The sequence below is a fragment of the Cydia fagiglandana genome, chromosome Z, assembly GCF_963556715.1.
Source record: "Cydia fagiglandana chromosome Z, ilCydFagi1.1, whole genome shotgun sequence".
Classification (NCBI taxonomy): domain Eukaryota; kingdom Metazoa; phylum Arthropoda; class Insecta; order Lepidoptera; family Tortricidae; genus Cydia; species Cydia fagiglandana.
In genome coordinates this window covers 31,093,439-31,118,967 of record NC_085959.1, presented here as the reverse complement: position 1 = coordinate 31,118,967, position 25,529 = coordinate 31,093,439, and the positions used below count along the sequence as shown (strand labels likewise).

The 25,529-nt window shown below is 35.3% G+C and overlaps 3 protein-coding genes across 3 annotated transcripts in view; 1 reads left to right on the top strand and 2 right to left on the bottom strand.

Annotated features, from left to right (window-relative positions):
• The window catches only part of LOC134678852 (uncharacterized), a 208,179-nt gene extending 189,753 nt beyond the window's left edge, over window positions 1–18,426 (bottom strand). The window contains exon 1 of the mRNA XM_063537562.1: window positions 18,227–18,426. The gene's annotated coding sequence lies outside the window, so the exon portion shown is untranslated. The remainder of the gene's footprint in view (window positions 1–18,226) is intronic.
• Window positions 1–25,529, top strand: part of LOC134678848 (EF-hand domain-containing protein 1-like) — a 65,461-nt gene that overhangs the window by 19,845 nt on the left and 20,087 nt on the right. Inside the window, exons 4-6 of the mRNA XM_063537554.1 lie at window positions 17,033–17,188; window positions 22,938–23,101; window positions 24,911–25,007. Of these exons, the coding sequence (XP_063393624.1) occupies window positions 17,033–17,188; window positions 22,938–23,101; window positions 24,911–25,007 (417 nt within the window). The remainder of the gene's footprint in view (window positions 1–17,032; window positions 17,189–22,937; window positions 23,102–24,910; window positions 25,008–25,529) is intronic.
• LOC134678863 (microsomal glutathione S-transferase 1) lies at window positions 21,215–21,887 on the bottom strand. The gene has a single exon (XM_063537580.1). It carries the CDS (start codon window positions 21,697–21,699, stop codon window positions 21,250–21,252), a length of 450 nt encoding a protein of 149 aa, XP_063393650.1. The 5' UTR covers window positions 21,700–21,887; the 3' UTR covers window positions 21,215–21,249.

Below are 25,529 nucleotides of genomic sequence, written 5' to 3'. Positions count from 1 at the left end.
TTATGAACGTAAATTAAGGGTACCTTTTGTTATTTATGCTGATTTCGAGGCCTTTCTAAACCCGATTCAAACAGGTAAAATTAATCCTACTACATCCTCAACAACAAATATACAAAAACATGAGGTATATAGTTTTGGATACTATATTAAATGTTCTTATAATGATAAATTGTCAGTGTACAGAACATATAAAGGCAAAAATTGCACCCAGGAATTTATGAAGTATATGGAACAAGACTTAAAGGCCATTTGTAGGAGAAATACTTTTGTAAGAACTCCATTGCCTTTATCTAATGCAAATAATGTGCATATTTCTCAGAGTAGTACATGTTATATTTGTGATAAAAATTTAAACGAGGATTCAGTCATTTCCTATAATTACCATACTGGTCTTTATGAAGGAGTGGCACATAAATTTTGTTCTGAAAAATACAGGGCACCTAATTTTGTACCTGTATTTTTCCATAATTTGTGTAACTATGATAGTCATTTTATAGTGCATGGGCTTGGTTTGATAGAAGGCGACATTGAACTGATTCCAGAGAACAAAGAGAAATACATTTCATTTTCTAAGAATTTGCAAATAAATAATCGCACAGTTAAATTGAGATTTGTTGATTCACTTAAATTTATGTCCAGTGGTCTTGACAAATTGGCAAAAAACTTGTTGCCTGAACAATTTCATGAATTAAAATTGAATTTTTCATGCGAGGAGGATTTTAACCGCTTATTACGAAAGGGTGTATATCCCTATGAACACATGTCATCATACGATTCTTTAAACTTAACAGCTCTTCCCTCTAAAGATGATTTCTTTAGTTCCTTGTCTGATAGTCACATCTCAGAGGAGGATTATGATCACGCAAAAGATGTTTGGTCTCATTTTCAATGCAAAAATATGGGTGATTATTCTGATTTATATTTAAAAACTGATGTTTTATTACTAACTGATATATTTGAAAATTTTAGAAACCTTTGTCTTAAGACGTATGGATTAGACCCCGCTCATTATTATACTGCTCCGGGATTAAGTTGGGATGCAATGTTAAGAACTACAAAAATAAAACTAGAACTCCTAACTGATATCGATAAAATAGCTTTTATAGCGAAAAATATTCGAGGTGGCATATCACAATGTAGTAATAGATATGCGAAGGCTAATAATATTTTTTTGTCAGATTATAATCAAAATATCCCATCGTCATTTCTTATGTACTTTGATGCAAATAACCTTTACGGGTGGGCTATGTCTCAATGTCTTCCTACCGGTAAATTTGAATGGGTAAATACAGATACTGACTTTAATATATCTGATGACGCTGATCATGGTTTAATTTTAGAAGTTGATCTCGAATACCCTAACGAGTTGCATGACTCTCATTCAGATTTGCCATTCTGTCCTGAAAACGTTTGTTTGGGTAATTCCAAAGAAAAAAAATTAATTCCTAATTTAAATAAAAAAACGAATTATGTCATTCACTATAGAAATCTAAAACAGTGTTTAAAAAATGGTTTGAAATTGAGTAAAATCCATCGCATTCTTAAATTTCAGCAGTCTATGTGGTTAAAAAGTTACATAGATTTGAACACCCACATGCGATCACAGGCATCCTCCGATTTTGAAAAAGATTTCTTTAAACTAATGAATAATTCAGTGTTCGGTAAGACCATGGAAAATGTTGCAAAACGTGTAAATGTCAAATTATTAAATAACTGGGAAAATCGAGGAAAAACGCAGGGGGTTCAATCTTTGATAGCGAAACCCGAGTTCCATAGTTTATCCATATTCTCTGAGAATTTAGTGGCCGTTCAGTTGAAAAAAACTAGAATATTTTATAATAAACCGATTTATTTGGGATTTTGCGTATTAGATATATCAAAAACTTTGATGTATGACTTTCACTACAGCTACATGAAAACCAAATATCCAGACAATCTTAAGCTTCTTTATACAGATACTGATAGCTTAGTATATCAAATTTTCACGGAAAATTATTACGCAGATATAAAATCAGACCTTAATTTATATTTTGATACATCTGACTATCCTCCTAACAATAAATATGATTTGCCGTTAATTAATAAAAAGCGATTAGGGTTTTTCAAAGATGAAAATAATGGTAGAATTTTAAAAGAATTCGTAGGTCTGAGATCTAAAATGTATACCTTAGATGTTGAAAAATATGACGAGAATGATGAAAAAACTGAAAAATACGGTGTTTTATCAAAAGCCAAAGGAGTCAATAAATGTGTTACAAAAAAATTTACTCTTGACAATTACAAAACGTGTTTATTTAATAAAAATTTGCAACGCGCTCAAATGCTAAGATTTAAATCTATAAAACATATAATATTCACTCAAAAAATAAATAAAATATCATTATCGCATGAAGATACAAAACGATACTTATTAGAAAACTCTTCTGACACTCTTGCGTGGGGTCATTATAAAATACCGCAATAATTAAAAAGTTTCAAAGTTGTAATTTAATCACACAGAACATTCGAATTCCAAATTATTGTTTGTACATTGTATATTTTTAAGATATTACTTGTAAACATGTAAAAAAAAAATGTATGAATTTTATTTTATTGTATCTTTTAAGGAAGTTTTGTAAATAAGAAACAAAAAAATTAAAAGTGTGATCATATATAATAAATTTATTTTTTTATGTAATCCTTTTGTTTTTTTTCTACTATATCTGAGTTGTTTAAATAGTAATCTTCTTTCTGAATATTACCATTTAAAGTCCATCCGTTAACATATTAACACTCACCCACACACACACACATAGACATAGATTACGATATTTAATAATGATTCACTTTTATCATCCTTTCACCACCATTGTCGCAGGTCCTAGTGGCTGTGGTAAAACTCAATTTGTCACAAACTTTTTGAATAACTCCAAAGAGATATGTAATGTTGAATTTGATGAAATTATTTGGTGTTATGATGAAATGCAACCTCTCTACAATCTGGAAAATGTAAATTATAGTCAAGGAATACCAGATTTTTCAATTTTTGATGGGAAGAAACCTAAACTTCTTATTATAGATGATTTGATGAGAGAATCAGATGGACGAATCGTTGACATTTTTACGAAAGGTAGTCATCATAGAAACTTAAGTGTTTTTTTATATTACACAAAACATATTTTATCAAGGTCGAGGTCAACGTGATATTTCATTGAATACAAGCTACATTGTATTTTTTAAAAATCCCAGGGATAAAACTCAAATACGCTACCTGTCACGACAAGTTTACCCAGAAAACTCAAAGTTTGTGGACGAAGCCTACAAAGATGCTACAAAGGAGGCTCATGGTTACCTCATGATTGACCTGAAACAAAATACAAATGACATATGCCGTTTCAAAACAAAAATATTTCCGTTCGATGGGCATTGCACAGTGTATGTACCTAAAAAGGGGTTTAAATATGATAAAAATCAGCATATTTTAGTCAGTTCTACATGATGCATGCAAGAGTAAACACATATAAACATTTACTTGAAGCATTGCAGTTGCTTAAACCCAAATACCGTACTGCGTTACTTAAATCTTGTGACGATGAAGAGATCAACATTATTTGTGAGTGTATTTATAACGTCCTAAATGGGAAAATTCCATTAGAAAAAAAAGAAAAGACGAAACTAAAAAAATATAAAGATATTTTAAGAAAATTAGTTTCGAAAGGGAAACATAAAATAAGAAAAACTGTTATAGTTCAAAAAGGAGGTGCATTTCTACCTATTATTTTAGGTGCAGTTTTAAGTGCTTTAGTGAACTCTTTATCATAAACAAAATGGAAAACACAAAAAAAATGTTATTAGTAGAATCAGATTTTATTGAAAGACTGAAACGGAATGAGAGTCCACCCGAAAATTCCTCATCTCGGCTAGATGGAGAGATGCAAAAGATCCTTAAAAGTAAAATGAATGATCGCGAAAAGTGGACGTTATATTCTCAAGCATTACAAAGATTTCTACATTTTATTGAAACAGATCGAAAACCGTTTAGAATACCCATCGTGATGGAGGGGCTAGATCAAGTCATCAACGAAAGTAATGATATTATAAAAACAAAAGTGAACAAAAAGGAGGAGAATGAAAATAATGAGTCAGTTACAGATAATATAACTGAAGCAGCCACACCGTCATCGTTTAATACACCACCTGGTGAAATAAATCAAGAACTAATGCCAATTAGTCCATCAAAAATTATAAACATATTACCTAAATCTTATGAAAGAAAAGCTCGAACGTTGTTAGATTACATTGTTTCAAGTAAACCGAAAATTTGGTGGAAACAGACTGGTGAAGTTGTTATAAATAACCAAACCATTCAAAATAGTAATATTACTGATTTGGTAAGCGACACCGTTAGATGTCTTAAACGTCCTAAGCCAATTGGATGGGAACTGTTTGCTTTACTTTTAAAAGATATCGAAGTTCCTAGGTCATGCATAGGTAATCCTACAAATTTAGCATTTATTAAAGGTACTCCTTTGATTGAACCCTTTACCCCCTCCACATCTGTGAAGACGAGAGCCTCAACAGATAAAGATAATAATACTTCTACACCTCTTGCTACACGGGAGCAAAAGCGATCCGGAAAGAAAATAGAGTGGGAAAGATGGACTCCTTATTAGACATTAACAGAATCTACTATGATGTCTCTAATCCAGCTGGCTATAGCAGTTTAAATAATTTATCAAAGGAAATGAAAGGTCAAATGAACAAAGAGGAAGTGAAAAAATGGTTACAATCTCAAGATACGTACACGCTGCATAAACCTACTCATAGACGATTTACTAGAAATAAATACATTCTCTCGAACTTTAATGAACTTTGGCAAGCCGATTTAAGTGATATGAGTACTTATAGTCAATATAATGATGGGTACAAATATATTCTTTGTGTTATTGATGTATTCAGTAAATATGCTTTTGCAAGAGCCATGAAGAAGAAGGATTCAGTAACTGTTAAACAATGTTTTGAAAGCATATTTACTGAAGCCAACTCTGTTCCCCGTCACATCCAATCTGATAAAGGTACAGAATTTGTTTCAAGGGCGGTTAGAGATTACTTTAAGAGCAAAAATATTAATTATTATACCACTAATAACCCCGACATTAAAGCAAGTATAGTAGAAAGGTTTCAAAGAACACTTAAAATGAAAATGTGGCGTTACTTCACTCATAAGAATACATATAACTACACAAATATATTACAAGATCTTTTACATTCTTACAACCATAGCTATCATTCTAGCATTAAAATGCGCCCAGTTGATGTTAGCTCTAATAATATTATGACTGTTTGGTGTAATTTATATGATCGCAAAAAAGATAGGCAAATTTCATCAGAAACTAAAAAACTAAATGTAGGTGATCATGTTAGAATCACTAAATATAAGCATGTGTTTCAAAAAGGTTATGAAAGTAATTGGAGTGATGAAATATTTATTATTGATTCGATTATTAACAGATCGCCACGAGTTGTTTATACAATAAAGGATTTAGAAGGTGAACCCATCATTGGTACATTTTATTCTAAAGAATTACAAAAAGTAACTTACCTCCCCTCCAACGAGTATAAAATTGATAAAATAATACGCTCGCGTCGAGTTGCTGGCAGAAAGGAAATACTAGTTAAGTGGCAAGGTTATCCTAATAAATTTAATTCTTGGATACCTGAATCAAACTTAAAGAAAATATGAGTGAAAATAGTTTTTATCTAACTTTGTTAAGTAATAGTTCATCAGATTACTACACGGATAACACGACTGCACATTTCTTAACTAAATTACCAAAGACCATTAAATTGGATGGAGAATGGGTAGTTGGGTTGGTGGAATTTCAATACCCTTGTTCCATGTATAATGTTCAAGAGCACGAAAACATCATTTATTTAAAGAAAACGGTGTTATCACCCACCGATAAAACTACAAAAATAGTGGATATAAAAACTCATATACCAGCCACTACATATGATAATATAGATCATTTTCTTCAAGCGTTTAATGAAAACCCACAGTTAAAAAATAACGTAAAATTTCGATATGATGGATTAACAAAACTGGTTGGAATAGCAACAACAAATAAAGAAATAACATCTATCATAACAACTCCGATACTAAGTCTGCAATTGGGTTTTAAACCGAGAACAAATTTAAAACAAAATACATTAGGAAAAAACCCCGCAAATTTATATTTAGGTTTACCATCTCAAATATTTGTTTATACTGATATAATACATCCACAAGTAGTCGGAGATGTTATTACTTCATTACTCAGAATAATACCTTTAGATCCAACTAAGTTCATTTATGGAGCTTATAAAACTCACATTTTCTCACCCGCTCATTATGTACCAGTTTTACGAAGAGAGTTCGATACAATTGAAATAGATATAAGAACAACGACTGGTGTCAGAGTACCATTTCAATTTGGATCTTCTTGCGTGAAGCTACACTTTCAACGAGTAAAATGATTTACAACAGATCGTCAGTCTCTTGTCCTTACGAACATTATTATTCACACCAAGCCGGCTCTGGGATAGGTATTGTCTATAAGGGAGTTCCATACCAACGAGGACATGGTATAGGCACTTTTTGGGGTGGACTATTTAGATCAGTGCTCCCTTTGTTATCTAGCGGTTTAAAAACCATTGGAAAAGAAACCTTAGGGGCAGGGGTTGGTCTGTTATCTGATATGGTAAATTCTCGTCCTATGGATAGTTCAATTCGATCACGATTTAAGGAAGCGAGCGCTAACCTAAAAAGAAAGGCTGATGAAAAAATTGATTCTCTCATGTCAGGATCTGGGTATAAAATGTCGAATAAAAGAAGAGAACCGCTCATTACTCGAAAAGCATCGCGACGAAGAGGAAGTAAAAATAATAATAAAAATAACGATATATTTTCAAGTTAATAATGTCATTTCTACACAGTCATTCATGTGAATGTGCAAAATCAGAATTAGATATATTTGCCCTTCCATCAACTCAAACAAGTATTGAAAGCGGACATTGGATTCATTACAAACCAATTTCATCTTTAAGTGATGATGGCCCCATTGAATTTCAAGTACCTGGATCAGGAGATGACTACATTGATCTATCACACACAATGTTACATATTACTGCTAAAGTGTTGAATCAAGATGGGACAAAATTAAAAGCAGATGCCGGAGTTGGACCCACCAATAACTGGCTACATTCCCTTTTCAACCAACTTGATGTATATTTAAATCAAAAACTCATATCACCCCCAAACAATACATATGCTTACCGTGCTTATATGGAAAATCTTCTCAACTATGGACCGGCAGCCAAAAAAACCCATCTTACTTGTGGGTTATGGTATGAGGATACCCCAGATTTTATGGATACCGTTGACGCCAACAACAAAGGATTTCAGAAAAGACTAGAATTTATCAAAGAGAGTAAGCAAGTGGAAATGATTGGACATTTGCATGGCGATATATTTAACCAAGAGAAATTCTTGATAAATGGCGTTGAATTGCGTATTAAGTTAGTCCGATCAAAAGAATCGTTTAATTTAATTTGTCATCAAGATAAAAAATTTAAAGTACAAATAACAGATGCTAGTCTCATTGTTAGAAGAACAAAAATTAATCCTAGCGTTTTGTTAGCCCATCAAAAAGTATTGGCAACAACGACTGCGAAGTACCCCATTACGAGAGCAGAAGTTAAGGTTCTCACAATACCATCAGGGGTCCAGGGTAAAACATTGGATAATATATTTCTCGGACAAATTCCTAAACGGTGTATTATTGGATTTGTATCAAATTCAGGTTTTAATGGAAATTTAGCTTTGAATCCATTTAATTTTCAAAACTATAATATGAATTCATTTAGTTTGTTTGTAGATGGTCATGAAATTCCTTCTAAAACATTACAACCGTCATTTAGTTCTGGTTTAATAGCGGCGGCATATCACACCTTATTTTCCGGAACTGGTATTCATTTTCACAACGAAGGTAATGGAATAAGTAGAACAGATTATGGTGGAGGTTATTGTTTGTTATGTTTTGATTTAACCCCAGATTTATCTGCTAGTTCAACTTCACATTGGAATCTTGTTAGACATGGAAGTGTTCGGATAGAAGTACGATTTGATTCGGCTCTAACTAGCACCATTAATTGTATCGTTTATGCAGAATTTGATAACATTATTGAAATAAACAAAAACCGTGATGTATCTGTAGATTATAATAGTTGAAAAACATAATTATATAAATACAATGTTTTCTTTCGTTTACTTTATTTTGTTGTAGTCATTGTTTGCAGCATCATCAAGACAAAAATTGTTATTAATTAAGTAATTATGGATACTAATGAGATACAATTTTGTATGAAGAAATTAAACCCACTTTTTGAAACAAATGTTTTTGCTGCTAACAAAATACCTATTTGGGTCGATCTACCTGTCTTTATTGTTAGTAATTTGGACCCTGACACGAAACCAGGCTCCCACTGGGTTGCCATACACATTGATGTTACTGGTATAGGAGAATATTTTGATTCCTTCGGAAGGAAGCCTTCAGGTTACCATAACTTATTTTTAAAAAGAAACACCAGACAGTGGTATTTTAACAATAAACCTCTTCAAAACCATTTTACTTCAGTTTGTGGTGAATATTGTTTAGTTTATTTGTATTTTAAATATCATGGAAAAACTATGAAAGATATGCTAAGTTTGTTTTCTGATAATTCTGTATGTAATGACCTTATATTAAGGAATATGTTTAAAACATTTTTTGTGAAATAAAATAATACGTGTACTTAAATAAGATTTTTTATTTTTTCATATAATACAAAGACCATTCTAAACTATACATTTTTTTAAATTTTATTATTTACAAAATATTTCTTAATATTCTTTGTTACTTAAAAACGAGACGACACAAAAAAATCTGTTACATGGAAAATGTACTTAAGGAGAGGTAAAAAATGAGAAATACGTTAACACAATCATTAAGCTACTACTATCATTAATAATTATAACTATCACTGTTTCTTATTATCTATAAAATATTTCACACTACTGTCCTTAGAAGCTAATTGCTTTGTTATGTTATAAATAATATTTCGCGTATTTTGTAGCTCCAAATCGTCTTCCAGCGCAAAATATTTCAATCTGAAGTCCGCATGCTTCCAGTGTTCCATGGGTGGGATGTTTTTAATTGTTTGCATATCATATATCTCGATTTTAATCAAATGTGATGCATATGCCCCGTCGTCTTGTCCGGATGATAAGTTTGCAACACCGTCTGGTGAACTTTTGCTCACATTCGAAGACCGTTTCACAATTTTGGGTTGCTTTTTAGGTCGTTCAAAGAAACTATCGATATTGTTTCCTGAACGTTTCTTTGCGATGGCTTGTTTAACTTTGAAACCAAGCGTACCCTCTTCATCGCTTGATTCGTCTTTATTATTATCCGGGTAGTAATAGTTCTTGAAAGTATTTTCAGTGAACTGAAACAATATAAAACAATAATTTACACACTGTCTACAATCTTTATAATTAAAACACAAAGAACACAAGTGAAAACAAAACAAAGTAAGTTACGGTAATAAAAGACATACTTACATCCATTGTTGGGTCTTTCTATAAACACTTAAACACTTCACTGTTGAATTAACACTATATTTCTATATACTGCAATAGATACAAGGAGCTCTGATACAGTGGACTGCCACGACGGTAATACTTACTCAAACTCATTTCTCTTCGGCTTTTATACTGTGTCACTATGACCAGGGTACAGTACCGTTAAAATCATGTCTCAACAAGTTCATCTAATACATACGCTCTCTTTACTAAAACCCAAATTCAAAAGCATAATAGGAAACAATAAATCCATTGTCGGTATAAAATATAATAGATGTCTTCCAATAAAGCAATTATGCTGTTGTAACAATGAATAGCAACGCACAAGAAATGTTGACGTATTAGACTAAATCATGTTGAAACCAGTTGACACGTCTCGTTCTTTTTTTTTAATCACACAAAGTAACATGTCTCAACAAGTTCATCTAAACAGACGTTCTCTTTACTCAAACCCAAATTATAAAAGAATAGGTATAGGAAACAATAAATCCATTGTCAGCATAAAATATAATAGACGTCTATTAATAAAGCAATTATGCTGTTATAACAATGAATAGCAACGCACAAGAAATGTTGATGTATTAGACTAAATCATGTTGAAACCAGTTGACATGTCTCGTTCTTTTTTTTAAATCACACAAAGTAACATGTATCAACAAGTTCATCTAACCAGACGTTCTCTTTACTCAAACCCAAATTATAAAAGAATAGGTATAGGAAACAATAAATCCATTGTCAGTATAAAATATAATAGACGTCTATCAATAAAACAATTAAGCTATTATAACAATGAACACAAGTGCACAAGAAATGCCTCACACGCCTCGTTATTTTTTTAAATAATAGAAAGAAACAAGTAACTACGAGTTTACTTTATATCGGAAGACTAGGTGAAAGCAGGTTAGTTTGAAATGAGTTAGGTTGATTTTAGTTAGGTTTGGTCAAGTTAGGTTTAGGTTAGGTTTTCGAAGAATAAGTTAGGTTTGGTAAAAGGTTAAGGTTAGTTTAGGCTGCCAAAGGATTACTAGTGTAAATTCTACGTCAGAAGAAGGTTAGAACTGTATTCCTTATAAATCGAAATAGCTCCAAGAGGTAATAAGATAATGCGGGTTATTAGAGTTGATAGTTAGAGTACCTATGCATCACAAATAAGTACCTATCGCTAATACCTATTGCAAATAGCTGTCGCTAATACCTATTGCAAAATACCTATCACAAACACCTACAGTATACACACATAAAGAAGGCATGAATGGAGACGTCGGTGGGTTAAGGAAAGGGTCCAGGCAGGTAGTATGCTCGGTAACACAATAGCGCGCCCGAGTCGAGATCGAACAATAGAAAAGGGTCGATAAGCCTATTGTTACCGTGGTGAACAAGGTGTATTGTTTAATTAGCGTATTTCGTAAGTCCCTGAAGGAGGCGCCGGGCACTGCTGAGACCTAGCGCAATGAATTCAAATGGGGGGCTATTTGTTTTTTTTTTTTTTTTTTTTTTTTTTTTTTTTTTTTTTTTTTTTTTTTTTTTTTTTTTTTAGGTTCAGCAGGGGCGGTGGCTCGGCCTTGGGGTCAGGATCGGGGACCACTGAGAGGCGGGGCCAGAATCGGGGAATACTTTCTACTCTAAGGTGAGGCCGACCACTTTTTTTTACTGTCCTCAAGGTCAGGTATCCTATTAATCATCCATAATCCATACAAGTTTCATTCTATTTTTCGATGAGGTTTTTTTTGATGAATTTTTGTCCAACGTTTTTGCCATTTGTACAAAATCTGCCAGGTTAAGCCTAGGCCGACCAAGTGCGTTGGAAGCTACTAAATGTCAGGTACCTCTACAGGGTAGGTATACATATTCTATTTTTTGATGTGGTTTGTTTCATGCAGCCGGCCACCGGACTAATAAATATGTTGGAAAGAGTAAATACACAGGTAAGCTAAGTTTTAATGAAGTAGAACATAATTTAGGGCATAATGGCTTGGCCACACATGCTGTACTCCATACGCATCACGACTTTGTGTACCTATGTGATGTGTCGTAAGGCGGGCGTACATGAAACGCCTTCTTGTACATCCAGGTGATCCAGGTATACACCAAAGCTTTGTTTTCGATCGAACACATGTAATATAAGAGGAAAAACTGCACGTGAGTCTTCGAAAATTTGAATAAACGTTAAAATAGACAAGATAACCCCAAATATATGAAGTGATTATCTCTGTATCAAATCAGCCTTTTTTCAACCAATTGTAGCATTTCTCCTTCGAAGCTCGGTTTTTAGTTCCCGTACAGTCATAATTGTCATAAATGAATACATTTTTCTTGACAAATCGCAAGCATTAGTAAAAAATTCGCAACCATACGCTTGTCACAAATCGTAAACAATGACGGATTACAGAGGCGACATCTGTCCTAAACTTTCAGGGTGCCTCCTCATTAGAACTTATTTTTTATAGTTGCAATTTTCCTTAAATGAAACCTTCACAATATTTTTTTTTTAATTTTTAGTAAAACACCAAGTTCAACTGGACCTGTATCCTTGACGTGTAAAGCCCCCTCCAGACTATGCGCGTGAATCGCTGGCGAAGCCGCGAACGCGAGTGTGGAGTCTAGTTCGCTGATATGCGAAATCGACTCCAGACTCGCGTTCGCGGCTTCGCGCCGCGATTCGCGCACGAGTGTGGAGCGGGCTTAACGCTTCATAAACCTCATAGATAACTCGTGTGACAATTACGCATTTCTCTGACAAAAAAGACTGATTATGATTTTTTTATTATTCTTTATTTTAATATTTAGAGGGTTTTTACAAATGCCACCCTCATAGTGGCTCTCTAATTTAAGCTACAACATTCTAACTTTCACTACTTCTAATTTGTATGATATCCTTAACCATATTATAAAGAAGCCCTGCCTCTTCAGAGGCTGGACATGCCAGGATGCTATTGACTTTGCCGAGGTCATAGCACCTGACATTAAGCAAACGACGCTGTTCAGCACCTCGGCGACATTCCATTGTAATATGAAACACGTCTTCAACTACTCCGCATAAATTACATTCGGGCGAGTCAACTTTACGCATCATATACGCATGTCTATTTAAAGGAACCTGACCAGATCGCAATCTAAGAGCAACAATTAAATCCTGCCTGTTCATCCTACAGAGAGAGAACCATGGAGCTCGAGGAAGAGTGGGTTGGATCGTTTTATACCATATACCCTTAGAGCGAGATCTTTCATCAATGTAATTAATTTGTGTGATATAAGGAGTTATTGTTATGCGAACTGACACTAACAATATGATGAATGGGGAGCTAAGCGGTAGGTAATGGAATATTCTCGGCAAATGAGCGACAATCCCATTATGACGACCGTCTGCATCCTTCCGAAGCGGGCCGCGCGCCGTCCGTGCTGTGGCGCTAGTTCTAGTGCGCAGCTCATCTCGATCCTTCTCGAAATCTTCCCCAGAATTAACAATTAAAAGCTTCTCATAAAAATAACAAATATATCGGTATAGTTTTCTAACTATACCGTCGCACAGAGTGGGTTTGGCGGGGTTCGACGACAATATGTCGAAATAAATACGAGATCAAAATGCAAAATATAAATCTCATGATTTAGATATTCATAGAGACCTATATATAACAGTACCTATCCTAGAACATTACGACATTATTGCCCGCTTTTATTTTTTTATTATTCCATATTATATTACTCTGGCTACGGGATAATGATAAGAGTACGTTGGCATATTTTCTTTACGTGAGTGAGCAAACTACTGTAAAATTAAGTCTCAGTACTCTAGAAACTGGATCTTAAACAGCTGGGCCAAAAAAGGTATTAAGGTTTTCTCGGGTAATTCCGAATGTCGAAAACTGTCGGATAATTCCGAAAAGAGACTATTATTATGATGGAATTAAGGGTGATTTTCATCTGAATTTCGGAATTATCCGACATTCGGTATTACCCGAATACACCTTACGAAATTCGAGAATTCCCAACATTTGGTAACATTTTTTTATTTCTAATATAATTAACTTTATTTATTTATTTAAACTTTATTGCACAAACACAAGAAAAATGTACAAATGGCGGACTTAATGCCCAAAGGCATTCTCTACCAGTCAACCATTGGGTCAAACAGAGACAAATGTTGGTGCAGGAGATACATAATTTAACTAACTTTATTCTTAAACACTATAATAATCTAGAATAGTTAGGTACCTATAGCAAAGTTGCATCGTATTATAATATAGGTCCTTTAAGTGTATTACCTATATGATCTCTAAAGTTATGTAGGCAAAGTCGTAATTTAAGAAACGAAAAAAAATACATAGAATTCTGTAAAAAAATACTTTCCATAATGTCCTTTCCAATATCCAATATCTAGGGGACTATTGAGGACTTCGTTTGCATGGAGAATATATTCGTCCCCTTTCCTCTTACCGCAGCGTTTATCGCATAAAACAACCGCGCGCTTTAGGGTAAAATTGTGGTGTAAAAGTCGTAAATTGCTAAATCAGAATCGACCACTAGCAGTATATGTTATGTATACAGTGTACCTAATATAGTTTGTCAAGGGACTGTCTCATTTCAATCATAGACAAAGATAATCATATGTCTTACACTAGTACTAGCGCCCAAAAGAAAAGGATTAGTACCTACCTATAGTTTTCTTGGTTTTTACTGACTTACTTACTTAGATTATTGCACAACCGAAATGCGTAGTTCACTAAATTCTATAGTACATTGTAGGAGAGGACGGAAAATCGCTAAAAGAGGGACGAGTGAGTTCGAGGGCCGACACGTGAGTGGAGGCCCTCGAATAATACGAGTCCATCTTTAGCGTTTCCGGCCGAGGCATTACATAGTGCTTTTCACGACTACTGCGAGGAAATAAGAAAACATTAGCATAACTATAAGTACTAGCCCGCGATTTCTCTGGTAGCAAATTACTAGCCACTGCCTGTACTGTCTCTTGAATTTCGGTAGGCGTCAGCGTAAGAATATCATTTTCTTCACTAGAAGAACTCATTTTTATAGCGAGCGTAGATACGCGTTTCTCATATTTTTTAGTCAAACATAATTTACACTATCCAATTCAGTAGGTATTTTCAGATCCCGCCTTTTTTTACTTTTTTTACCACTTTTAAGAGGCGTTGTTCTGTTATTTGCTTCAAACCGACTCTAAAATTAGAAGCGTTTTTGCTAATAAAACCACAAACAGCTACAAAAGTAAAAAACGCCTTAAGCGTGAACTGAATGGATAATTGTTAAAAAAAAATGAAGTGAATGGTTTTGATATTTCTTTTTTTTTTAAACAAGAAATTGGTGCTATAAATAACCTAATTTTATTTTTGAAGGAAAAAGTTGCGCAAAAAAAGACCTTTTATTGATTTTTATGTTTTAAATGATACTCATTGCTGTAGCGAACTGTCACCAATGACAGATGATGACAACAATGAAACATTGTAGTAGTGGTGCTTCAGGTGCTACAGCTATAGCTATTGCCTACTTTCCAGCTTGGTTTTAGACCATCTATTGCCACATTTCCGAACAGTGGCGTGAAAAATAATAAACACGTGGTACGTGGTGCAGTATTTATTAAGCATTATATTTTGCATTTTATTTGACTTTATCCAAACGTTGACGGTTTTTTTAGTTTATTATGCGCATGATGTTTTTGTACATTCGCAATACCTAAAAGTTCCACAAATAGCAGCAACAACTGAGCGGTTAAGCCGAGTACTGAGTACTGACCTACTCAAACATTCAAACTAACGATAGTCTAGGGATTGAATTTGACTAGTAGGTAAGTAAAACGTGGTACATACCTACTTATGAAGAATATCTTTACTATATTTTCCATTATATACATATATATATATATATATATAACACATATTTATATTTAATCATCGCGTATCCTGTGGTCAACCCGCCCGCGTAAAATAGAGCAAACTACCCAACTAAATATAGAACGCATAATGGATTCGGTCACTTTCGCTGAACTAATCAGTAGGTAGACTGATATTGTGTATATACTGGTACGTGGATAGTTTTTAGTGGATTTGCAAGTAGCATCATATTTAGCATAAATTCACTGAACATACGTAAGGGTCACTATCGCTAATTGTTTGATCCCTACTGAATACGACAGCCTGTAAAATGGCGACGAAATAACAAATACATTCTGGTTGTTAAATTATTACTTCTTTATTAGATTACGATATCGCTTCCATGCTTAAACTGCCCAACTATGAATTGTTAATAGTTATTTACGATACAAGTGCGAAAAATTGGTAATACGCAACGAGTGGCGAATGTTAAAACATGACCGAAGGGAGTGTTTTAAATTGATACGAGTTTCGAATTACATACCTATTCGCATGTATTTTCGACGTAATTACGTAAAGTACTTATTATAGCACAGCATATAATGGAGCAGCAGATGTATTGTAAAGATATCAATGATATCGTTGATGCAGAAAGTACATGTATAATTGTATAGGTTTATGTGAACAGTCTGCGTCAAACATATGCTGAAAATTTTCGCCGTAATGCAAAGGAATAGTGATAAAGTGTTTAAGTGTATAAACATCTTAGACGAGTGTACAGTCGCCATCAATATATATCGGAGCGGCTAAGGCGCTCATAAATATCTGGACACGCCTCTATTTTCAAGGCGTTACAGTACGTGCTGAGATATTGTGAACACCTTGGCCGCTCCGATATATCTGATGGCGACTGTACAAACTCTGTAAGTACTTAGGAAGACGCGTGCACCTCACACGCCACGTGTGTTGTTGTATAGTAGTTTTCTCAGTTACTATGTGACATACGTAATTAATATATATGATGCGATACAACGGAGCCAGAACGTCAGGTTTGTAAGTAAAATCTTCGTTCACAAATGAGCTCGCATTTGTCTGCGTCTGAATGCGAGCTTCTAGTCTTTGTATGCCGCGCGATGCCCACTCGCAGGCGCTATATTACCATCAGCAACCGAGCAATGGACACAAACTTGGCTATATATTCGTGCTAGCCACGTGGAAACGCTCACATTGTTGTACACCGTTGCTTCGCTTTGAATCCTTACACAGCTCCGATACCTCGCACAGGTCTGGTGGATGCCTAACTTTATATTGGTGTGTTCCAGTGGTCGGCAAGTGGTAGAAATAATGCCCGAAGCTTCGAGTACCTACTATTTAGATCCTTACTCGTATTCCACTTCATCTTTTCTATCCTAAACGTTGATTCTAGAAATTATGGTGAAATTATAGATTAATAGAGTTATATAAGTCACGTAATGTTTCAATCCGTTTTTTTCTTTAAACAATTGCATAAGAAATAGTTGAACATTATTAATGCCAATTTATTAAGCACGATAATTTCTTGTTCCAGAATTCGGGTTTATGGCAAGGAAGGATGATAAAGCGTGGCAAAATACCTAAAAATAATCTCGGCGAGTTTTGGCATTGGAAGGATTTGGATGTCGGGAAAGACATTTGCATGTTCGGAAAGGTTTTCCACACCGTCTCCTGCGATTTATTCACCAAGGTAAGTTTGTTTGTACAACTGACTTTTATTTTATACATAGGTGTACCGTATCCTACCTATACCGTGCCAAAAATAAAATCAGCGCTATCAAGTGAGCAACATTTCATTTGCATGCCAGTGATTTACAAGAAAAACATTCACTTGCGTAATATGCCGTATGTTGTTAATATGGGCTTTATCATGCAGTTATTACACTCGTATCGTTATGTCTTGCACTCGTATCGTATCGTATCGAGTACTTCCTCGACCCATACTTATTAGGGTGGGTATCCAACGAGTGAATTAAGAAGAATGGCAAAGGAATACTTTGTAACTGAGAGGATTTCTAAAGTTGAACGTAGGTTAGGTAGTAGATACTTAAAGAAGAAAGAATGTATGAGGTATCTACCTAGATAAACCGCCATTCTTTACAAAATGTAAAAGCGACCCGTCAAGGCTGCTTTAGACATGGCTAAATATGTATATACATAGCCAGTTTTATAGGCTTGTTATTTATATTAATATTCATTTAAAACTGAAATTTAAGGTCAAGATTATAAAATCAGGGTATTTAATTCAATATTATAACATACCTAACTAAACCTGTTACAGGTCGTACAGTACGATCTAAACTGAAAAAATATATATAGTTGATTTTAAACTGTAATAAGATAATTAATGTTCATTATCGTGCATCCTATATAATATAAGTGTAGCATATCTACTTCAGTCAGAAAGTTTTATCAAGTCGATATCATTATGTTGACCTTGTCCGTACGCGCTCCCGTAACGTTTGCCTGTACGTCCGCTCTCGCCGGGCTCGATACTTATACCAGAAACGTTTCTCCAAAATATCTAACAAACGTCTATTATACATCCTAAATAGACATTTGGTTTGGGTAATGGCAATAGATACCTGACAAATACTACGCTATTTAAGAGTAGTAACCTAGAAACTACTTCATTTTATAAAATGAAATGTAAACACGTAGGTAGATAAATATAACCTATAAAATAACCCATGACGAATTCTACATAAAATGAATGTATTAAGCTTACCTTCTCGGCTGATTGTCTTTGATTTGAGGACTGTGGCTGGTTGTTTAGTTTGATTTGGATTCCGAGCTGTAAAAATAAGATAATTCGTCGATTTACTAGAACTGGTCAGAGCCCCGCGTGGAATTATTATTACGCTGTGCGACGCCGGAGACGCTTCGTGATTACCTGCGCACTCGTGACAAAACGGGGTATGTGCTGCGTGGCTTGTACTGTTTAAAGTCCTTTCGGATGGGTGTCTACTGTTTGAGTTCTCAATGCAGGGGCTGGGGCGACGAGCGACGATAGCAAGAACCAATAGAGTTTAATTTTTTGCACTGATATCGGTTCTTTCTTACAATCGTGTATTTATTAGGTAATAAACAAGAACATTTTCGGTTATGGTAGATGTCGGTATTTAACAATAGTTATATAAGTCAATGGTATTTAATTTAGTTTATTACAGTGATCAAATTAATTTATTGTTATAAATTAGTCCGTAGGTACTCGAAAGGCGAAACAAATTGTAAATATTGCAGTCAGGCGAAATTAAAACTCCCTTTGAAATCACGAGACTGATTGTTTATGAAAACGCACTGAAATATAATGCGCCGTCTTTCACTATTATTTCAGCGTGACCTACTTATAATATTTTTTTAATTCAGGTGAAATGGAAAAAATAATGGCCAAGTAGGTATTCTAAAATATTTATTTTATTAATACGGAAAACTGTCAAAACTTATGTACCCACAACCCACAACGTGTATAACGAAAAGAAGAATGGCCGACCTATATCTATGATAATATTCTAATGTTACATTGTTTTAGGTAAAAAATATACATTATGATTTGATATTTATTCAGGGATAATTTTACTGTTCACCTCCTCCTTTTTCCTCGCGTTATCCCGACATTTCGCCACGGCTCATGAGAGCCTGGGGTCCGCTTGACAACTAATCCCATGATTTGACGTAGGCACTAGTTTTTACGAAAGCGACTTTACTGTTCACCTATACGATTAATATTTATGTAGGTACCTATATTTATATCTTTTGTGCATATGAAATTAATACTAACGACATGTTAACTGGCATAGATTATTCTATTCAACACACTCGTACGTAACGTAACTAATTGTTACTTAGTGAAGACTCGACTAGGTAGGTACCTATTTAAAGTCCCGTGTATCGTGTGCTGGCTGCTGCCACCGTATTTGCAGTAACTGTGTTTTATTATCGACTCACGAGTTTACGACTCAATAGACTGAAGTGCTTGAAAGCACATCAGTCTCATAACTTATAAACTTTAATAAGACGAGTCGTTACGAGTAAGTACAAAATAATTTAGGTAAGTAGTAAGAGTTGTTACGAACGTCAGAAATGTTTTGAACTTATGTACTTCCCTATGCACAAGTGGTCTTTTACAGTTCTTACAATACACGTTTAAAACTTGAGAGGCTTTATGCAAAATTTTAAACCCCCAAAAATAAAAATGATCATAAAAAGTACGTAAGAGATAATCAATTCAAGTTAAGATTCAAAGCGTGGTTCCTATGCAATAACAGGGCAATAATGCGAAACGAATGGCCGTCGTAAAACCTTCGAATGGCTTTTAGAATAAAGCCGCCGGCAAGGCCAGGGCCTTACGAGATGTGTTTATTGCCGGCGTGACCCGCGTGCGGCGGTAACCTGGTGGAGCATGCAGTCGCGGCTTGTCCACTGCTGCAACCATAGGTATTTGTGGTCGTGTTTATCGCGCATTACATGGTACCATATGGAAGTTTCAAGAAAATACTCGTAGCATATGGAACTTTCTGACTCTATGTAAAAGCCGACCACTGACTAACAGTCCGCCGGACGATATCGGCCGGTCAGTTGCTCGGAAATGTAATTTTTTTGTTCTGACAGTGGTCAGCTTAAAGTGTTAGATGCGGCAAGGCGTGCGACTTCCAAACCAATGAGTTTCTTGGATGAAACAGAATGATCGACGTCACTCAAGAAAATGCGCTCCTGTGATCTGTGCAAATGGGACGCTGTTCATAAGATTATAAAATATTTAGGTATATTTGTGAATTTCAGCCACGTTAGCATCTTTTTAATAAAATATGTTTTTGTCCTAAGCTGATATATCCTCAGGCTAAAGAACAAATTACGATCAAGAAATACCTACCTAACTGACCGGTGCACGTTGCGCGTACAGATTATTGAAACTAACAACTTTTGCGTCATTTCTGCTTTTAAACAGAAAAAAGTGTCCCCAGTTTTTCATCCAAATTTTGGGTGTCAGTTTTGTGACGCTCCACATAAATGACAAAAACTGACATTTTTAATGGGACACTTATTCTCCTTTGTAAATGTATAGTCCTCGCTATTCAGTAGAAATAACCCAGGAAATAACCTGGTTGACTGGTTTTCGAAAAAAAGTCATAGATACACTTTTAAGTTAAAAGGCCCTTACTATACCTAACATAAAAGATATTATAGATGATCAAGTTTAAATTTTCTATGAGACTGTTATCCCTTTTGCGTCTACATTTTTCAAATTTGCCGCCTTTTTCTACTGACTAGATCTGCTTGACCAACTATAGCTTCGCTAATTATGATAATTGATAAATCTGAATATATTTATGTTACGTAAGCCTACGTGTCGGTAAGGTGGTGACAAAGATAACCCAGGACTACAAGTGATAAGAAGATCATATACATGTCAGTCGCATAAATGTTACATTAGGTAATAATACTAATAATAATAAGTGTACATTTTACAATATATACCGGTGATAGAGTCGGACCAGGAAAACTCTGCAGTGGATGTGATAGCCCACGAAGTGCAAGTGTTATTTATACGTCATAATTTCATAGAAGACGTTTGAAATAACAATTGCACTGCGTGGGCTATCAAATCCGCTGCAGATTTTTCTTGGTCCGACTCTATAAGTACCAAAACAAGTACATGGAACCTTTTATTTTTAATATCAAAGAGAACACAAATATTTCTTTATAAACTTATATTAAACTTGTGTAAATGTTTTGATCAAAAATCACACTTCAAAATGCATTCGCATAGTGCAATACAACTTGCACTCCCATGTAAACGTTGATGCCGTAGGGCACAAGGTAGGCGAGCGCGCGCGCCGGCTGCGGCAGCGGCGCCACGGCGTACACCAGCGTGTGCAGTACGCGCCCCGCCGCCGCCAGCCGGAATAGCAGCGTGGCCCACGCGCCCGCCGGACCCGTCGTCAGGTACAACGCGCCCAGGATCCAGAACGCCGGAATATTCTCCAAGTCGTTCAAGTGTGCCCTTCTCACGCGCTCCACGTCCGGATCGTCCATCTTTATCTTCCCCTTGAACGCCTTCGCATCTTCTGGGTTCGCGAACGCCTTGCGCCGCCCGCGGGTCAGTGATGTCAGGGTTGCCACTCCTAACATCTTAAGCGCCAGGATAGACGAGTACACGATGTACGACCTTACGGCTGGGTCTTCCAGTGATAAAACCATTTCTAGTCTCGGTCGGTCGGTCTACAGGCAACAAAAGAGGTCTGTTCGCTCAGATAGTAACACTTAGAATGATTAATAAACGACGACGGCCGGCAAAAACAGATACCGCTATGCATTCACCGTACTGCGACTATTGAAGCATAGCTAATATCTACATTGCCGGCTTAAAAGTGATTTTAAAAATCACGTCTCTATAAAACAGGAATTGGAACGCAGGAGTAATAATATTGTCCACACGAACTATAACGTTTTATATTAAAAGGTCATTAGTCATTACCCATAACGGAATATAGGTAAGTACGAGTACTTAGTCTAAATGTAAACCTGCTGTAAACCTGTAAAGCACTTGGCAAGCGGTTTTATTAATTTCGGACGTTAAGTATTTTCTCGGATTAAAATATGCACCTAATGCAACTGTTGCTATGGTACCTACCTATCTTGGTATATAATGGTACCTATCTTACATAGTAGTTACAAGAATAAACTACGAATAAGTAGGTCGTTTGATAATTTTAAGACCTATATATTCGTAATTTAATTATGTAACGTTGATCTTATTTAGAAACTAGTGGCAGAATCCTACAGAAGACGTCAAGACAATGCTTAACGAAAAGCTAAACATTTTACTGTATAGTGAGACCGTTAATAATTATATAATTAATCAAGTCGAGAATAATAAAATAAGTCAGGCAATAGACATTAATTTCTCTTATTGCGGTTATTTAATTTACTCTAGGATATATGAATCTAAGTAAATACATTATTATTTAATCGTGTAACGATAAGAAACAGATACCTACTAAAATGCAAATGGCAAGATATTTAATTAGTTAGGTATCGATCGGCTATAGTGAGTTCACCCGTTGTCCTAGCCTAGACTTACTAATACTTATAGAAAAGTTTGTGGAGAAACTATTATAGTGTAGTATATATATATCTAGTCAGTCAACCAGTGCCTAGCACTGACGTGCGGCAATGTCGATTACATGCGACTGGTCAGAATGTAACGGGGAAATCAGAGAAATATCATCTGAAGCGGAAACTGCTCTTAGCCAAGTGATAAGAGGCTCAAAATGATTTTGATACTTAATTGTTTTCTCTCCCACTAAATTATAACCACTGATCTTCACCATTAATTTTCCAACCTGGGAGTCCAAGATTTTATAATTGCTCAACTTACACGACTGCCTAACATTAAACGCGTTACCTTACTTATTTAAAAACGATTTTTTCAACAGGAATGGTTAGAATCCCAAGGGATAGAACTGTCGAAAGAGGAAGAGCTCCCAGTAGACCAGTACACGCAGAGGGAGCGCTGGAAGACCGTGCGGCCGCCACACCGCGAGGCCAAGAAGGAAGACCGGCTGCGACGGTTCCTCGAGTACGACGGGAAGGTGCTCGCGTGAGTTGACTCAGTTGTCCCTAGATCCTATTAGAGTTAGACCCAGGGCGGTCTAAACTATCCTGGGGCCCTTGGGCACCTAAGAACTTGGGGCAATTTTGGAAAGTAAAGAAAGCGAATTAAACTAACATTTTTCTACATAGGTAATTTAAAACACTCCCTTCGGACGTGTTTTAATTTATCGCCACTCGTTTCGAATTTCCTCTTTTCCGCATTTATATCGTAAATAACTATATTTCCTTACAATTTACTATTTTGAAATACGTCAATGCCATCCAACAAATTCAATCAAATCATGACTAATCTAATCGGCTTGCCGAGCTGGCAGGTGTAATAGTGCATCGGAAATCCTCTAAGCGCCGACTTTAGTCTCCGTTGGTATTAACGTCAATTCACTTCATTTGTAATGTAGTCAGGTTCAGGTTACCTTCACTCATACAGCGTTGATTTTAAATGACGGATGTTTAATGCCTAATACAAGTAATACACCTGAAAATCGGAACAATTCTCTGCTAACAGTCGACCAATTTTAATTCAGACCTCTTTTTATCTTGTCACAGTGACAGCCATGAGGGATCTCATTATACTGTAAATTTTTAACTCCGACGGAACGAAAAAGTTATACGCATTACGAATTTAAGGTGAGAGGATAGATGTTTGTTGGTGTGTTTGTGCTCCCAATTTTATTATCTCTAAAAAGGATCGGCCTATTCAGACGCGGTTTTCTATAAACGTGTAAACGATTCACATAGCGATGGTTCTGAAATTGGTTTTAACTCCACACATGGCGCATTTATAATTTTGTCTTTAATACCATTTTGATGTACAATGTGAATTTAGAAATCGAGCTAGATATATTATATATGATACATTTTAAATATGTAGGTAAGTACTTATTGTATATTAGTAAATTATTCGAAAGGGTTTGCAAGACTGAATACTAGGTACAATTGTCAGCGCTATTTGCTGATCTAAATTAATATAAGAAGCAATTAGTGAAACTATTACAGCGAGCGTAAGCTGTACGAGTATGATGCAATATGATGTAAGCTGCTCTGTGCACGCCGGTACAAAGGGTTAGCGCCGGCATGTCACCACGTGTACCGGATTAATATAACACACGTTTGAGGACACTTCCTCGAACGTTGGTCAGGGCCAAGGCCAGTGTCCTAGTCAGTGCCTACATGATTATTTTGTAACTGTACCTTACTGCTCAACTCGTCAAATTTCTAAACTAAATCATCACCATAAAGATGTATTAGGCATTTGAAAAATGGTCTCGGTTGGTTTCCCCTGATTAACGGTCCAGCGCGAAGTTACACCTACACAGGCCATCGTAGCACATCATTCCTTAGGTCACCAATCTCTGCACACTAAATACCTTAATTAAACACCCTAACAACTCTGTAAAATAGCCCGTTACTCAGAAATATATCTAAGAACGATTACCGCCGCGGTTATTGTAAATAATAGAGGTTGAATTTCCAAACTAGAGTTGAGCTGCTTATATTAGGTTAGGAGTTTAGTGACGTCTAGTTAATACTGTTCGCCTGCCGTTGACCACACGCCGGTCAGACCTGTCAGTCGCGGGTGGTGTTATGTCGTCGGGTACAAGCAAAAATCACTAACTAACACCATTGAAATTATTGGACAATAAACCGTGTTACATGTCTAATAAAGTGCATTGTTACTTTAATTATTTGATAGTACTTAGTGACTTTTGCTTGTCACCCGACGATGGATTTTAAGCAGACTGTAGTTTTACTGATATCGTGGGATAATAAATAATTAAAACCTTATGTTTTTCAGTTTCGACGTGTATTGGGACAATAGAGATGAAGAACACGGAGAACTAACCCACTATAAACTGTTGTACTTCCTTCAAGATGATACGATTTCTATTAAGGTAGTTGCCACATCAAAGAGTAACTGTTAGGTATGTAAGAAGTAACGATCAAACGAAGTTTATTACAAATATACCAAGAGCTTTAAAAGAAATGCGATAGTAAAGCTATCTTTGCCTCCTAAATGCTCTTAAAACTCCTAAATTATAAATATCCTATTATTACCCTTGTATTATATAAGGGTAATAATAATCCCTTGTTGTCTTATAAATATCCACCTTTAAAAGGTTTGATCAATTCAATTTAATTCATTTGTCACGGAAATCAGTTTGTACGCGCATTAAACATTAATTATTATGCTTTAACTGGATAATAATCAATTCGTATTATATGCCCATTACTACTAATAATATGAATCGAATGCAATCATACAATGATAACTAATAGAGTAATAGCCTGTCATTGCCATTCGATTAGATTTATTACCATATTGAAGTGTGGGTGTTTTACCTATTATGTCTGTTATTAGTCTACATAGAGACTACTTCGTGTGAGATAAACCATATTATTGCCTGAAATAAGAA

Excerpts from the sequence above, each read along its gene's own strand:
- LOC134678863 (XM_063537580.1), bottom strand. The coding sequence starts at position 21,699 with ATGGTTTTATCACTGGAAGACCCAGCCGTAAGGTCGTACATCGTGTAC.